We start from the raw sequence: 2,500 nt of genomic DNA, 5'->3' as shown, positions 1-2,500 counted from the left end.
TTGCCCTTGTCTTTGCCCTTTTTCTTGTTCTTCTTCTTGAATATCAACTTTTTGCAGATGCAGAAGCAACAGGAAACAACTAGTACAACAGCAACAAACGCAATGGCGACGATGGCCCATGATGGCACTGTGCAGACAAAAACACACAAGAAAACTCAATGTACTTATACACTACGTTTGTAACTCATGCATTACATTTCAGATTTTTTGAAGCCATGTGATATTTTGTGAGGAACAGACCAGAATTTAAGTTGCTATAGAAATCTGCCTTTAAAATATTACTTTCACTGGAAAAGAGCAGTCTGAACATTCTGTTAAGTTCCTCCCTTTTGGTTCCACAGAAGAAAGAAAAGTAGTCAAGGTTTATAAAGATGGGGGTGAGTAAATAGTCGCAGAATTTAAATCTTGAGATAACCATTCGTTTATTTAACTTTCTCCATTCAAGACAATAAAAGCTGTACTCGCATGACTGGAAAGAGCTGTTATCAAGATGGCCATCGAATGGACTGAGCTGACATGATTCCAAACAGCCATGTGCTTTACGGTTCAATAGCTTCCAAGAGCAAGGGCGAGAAAAGAAAATGACGAAAAGTTTCAGTCTGTTGTTTGACGCTCTTTGCTGGAGACCTTCATGTCTGCAGGTCGCACGGGATTAACAATCTTCGCTCAGAGAGAGATGTTGCAAGGCTCTAGTGAGAGTAATCAGCAATTTAGTTGAAAGCAGGAGCTGCTGGCATTCACAACTTGCCATTTGATCACTCTTGGAAGACATTTTGAGCTTGACATTGTTAAAGCAGTCAAGCTCAGCTGTGGATTTATTTGATCGTCATGGACAGCATGGAACTAAATGAACAGACGAAAATACTCCAAAACGTATGTTGTTTAATGAGGTTTGAACTTAACAAACAAGAATTTATGCATACTGACCAAATTGCTTAGCCTCTAAAAACTTGTTTTAAAAATATTGTGAGCAATTTACATCCGTGTAGCACAGTGATGGACTTTGTTCTAGAATAACAGAAAATTGTATTTTGTCTTCTGGTCATGACTTTATAAATACAGCTCCAAACTCCAGCGAGAGCTGTCAGGGGAGGACAATCGAGCCCTTCAGCTTTTCGACAAGATTAACAGCCTCCTTCCAAGAGAAAGAGCAACGCCTCTATACAGCAGGACTAAAACTGCATGCGTCAACAGAGCACAAGCACGGAATGGGATATGGGATATGGGAATGCCAGTTTTCGAGATGCGAGAGAAGCTTCCTCGTCGAACCAACATCTGCTGGGAATAATTGGTAGACAGATGTGGTGGAAGAATTCTGCATTCAGAGACTCATACAGTAATTAAGGCTTTTGCGCACAAAACAACAAACACCTGGCAACCGAAAGGCAACTTTCAGGGAAGCAGATTTCTCCAGAAAAGAAGTTGATTTTTCCACTCCAGATCTGAATGTGCTTGATTTGCTCTGGGACAATGCAGAGTCGAGGACTGTATAAATAATGTCAGGCTCCAGTGCACGAAAGACATCTTGTATTCTGCTTTTGGGAAGCTAGCAAGCACTCCAACATGAGTACATCTCAAGAAAACTGTCAAGGTCATTTTCCATCTGAAAATCGGAAGAAATAAGAGAGCAATTTTTGCTAGAATTTGAATTAGATTAAATCTTTATTATCCATTCTAATGGAAATTTGGGAGTTAAATGTACTTAACTGTCTTTAAAATAATGTCACAATGAAATCACAAGGTGATATATTAATGACCATAAAATAGGCTTAATTTACAATAAAAGATCTTAATTTACAGTCATGGCCAAAAATATCGGCACCCTTGGTAAATATGATCAAAGAAGGCTGTGAAAATTAATCTGCATTGTTAATCCTTTTGATCTTTTATTTAAAAAAAAAAATCACAAAAATCTAACCTTTCATTGGATAATAAGAATTTAAAATTGGGCGAAATATCATTATGAAATAAATGTTTTTCTCAAATACACATTGGACACAATTGTTGGCACCCCTAGAAATTATTATGAGTAAAATATCTCTGAAGTATATTCCCATTCATATTCACAATTTTGAGCACTCCAGGGTGATCCCATTTCCACCATCAAGGCAATAATTAAGAATTTCCAATCAACAGTTACGAAACTGCCTAATAGAGGATGTGTGTCTATATCATCCTAATGCACGGTGAGGAGGAGAGTTTGAGTGGCTAAAGACTCTCCAAGGACCACAGCTGGAGAATTGCAGAACATAGTTGAGTCTCGGGGTCAGAAAACCTTTAAACAAAAAGGTCAAACAGCACCTACATCACCACAAGTTGTTTGGGAGGGTTTCAAGAAAAATTATCTTAGCTCATCCAAAAACAAACTCCAGCATATTCAGTTATCAGACACGACTGGAACTTCAAATGGGACTGGCTTCTATGGTCAGATTAAACTAAAAAATTATATTTTTAGCAGCAAACACTCAAGATGGGTTTGGTGAGCACAGGCATAAAAAGT

At 38.1% G+C, this 2,500-nt stretch overlaps 1 protein-coding gene across 3 annotated transcripts in view; it reads right to left on the bottom strand.

Moving 5' to 3' along the window:
- Positions 1–2,500, bottom strand: part of LOC107560302 (synaptotagmin-1-like) — a 203,735-nt gene that overhangs the window by 26,077 nt on the left and 175,158 nt on the right. For all 3 annotated transcript variants that reach the window (XM_016244442.1, XM_016244444.1, XM_016244443.1), the window contains one exon: positions 1–127. This exon is cut by the window's left edge and continues 46 nt beyond it. In XM_016244442.1, the coding sequence (XP_016099928.1) occupies positions 1–127 (127 nt within the window). The remainder of the gene's footprint in view (positions 128–2,500) is intronic.

This window comes from Sinocyclocheilus grahami, unplaced genomic scaffold, assembly GCF_001515645.1.
Source record: "Sinocyclocheilus grahami isolate Dianchi unplaced genomic scaffold, SAMN03320097.WGS_v1.1 scaffold719.1, whole genome shotgun sequence".
In the NCBI taxonomy this organism is placed as follows: Eukaryota; Metazoa; Chordata; class Actinopteri; order Cypriniformes; family Cyprinidae; genus Sinocyclocheilus; species Sinocyclocheilus grahami.
The sequence above is the reverse complement of the archived record's forward strand: the minus strand, read 5'-3'. Positions and strand labels throughout refer to the sequence as shown.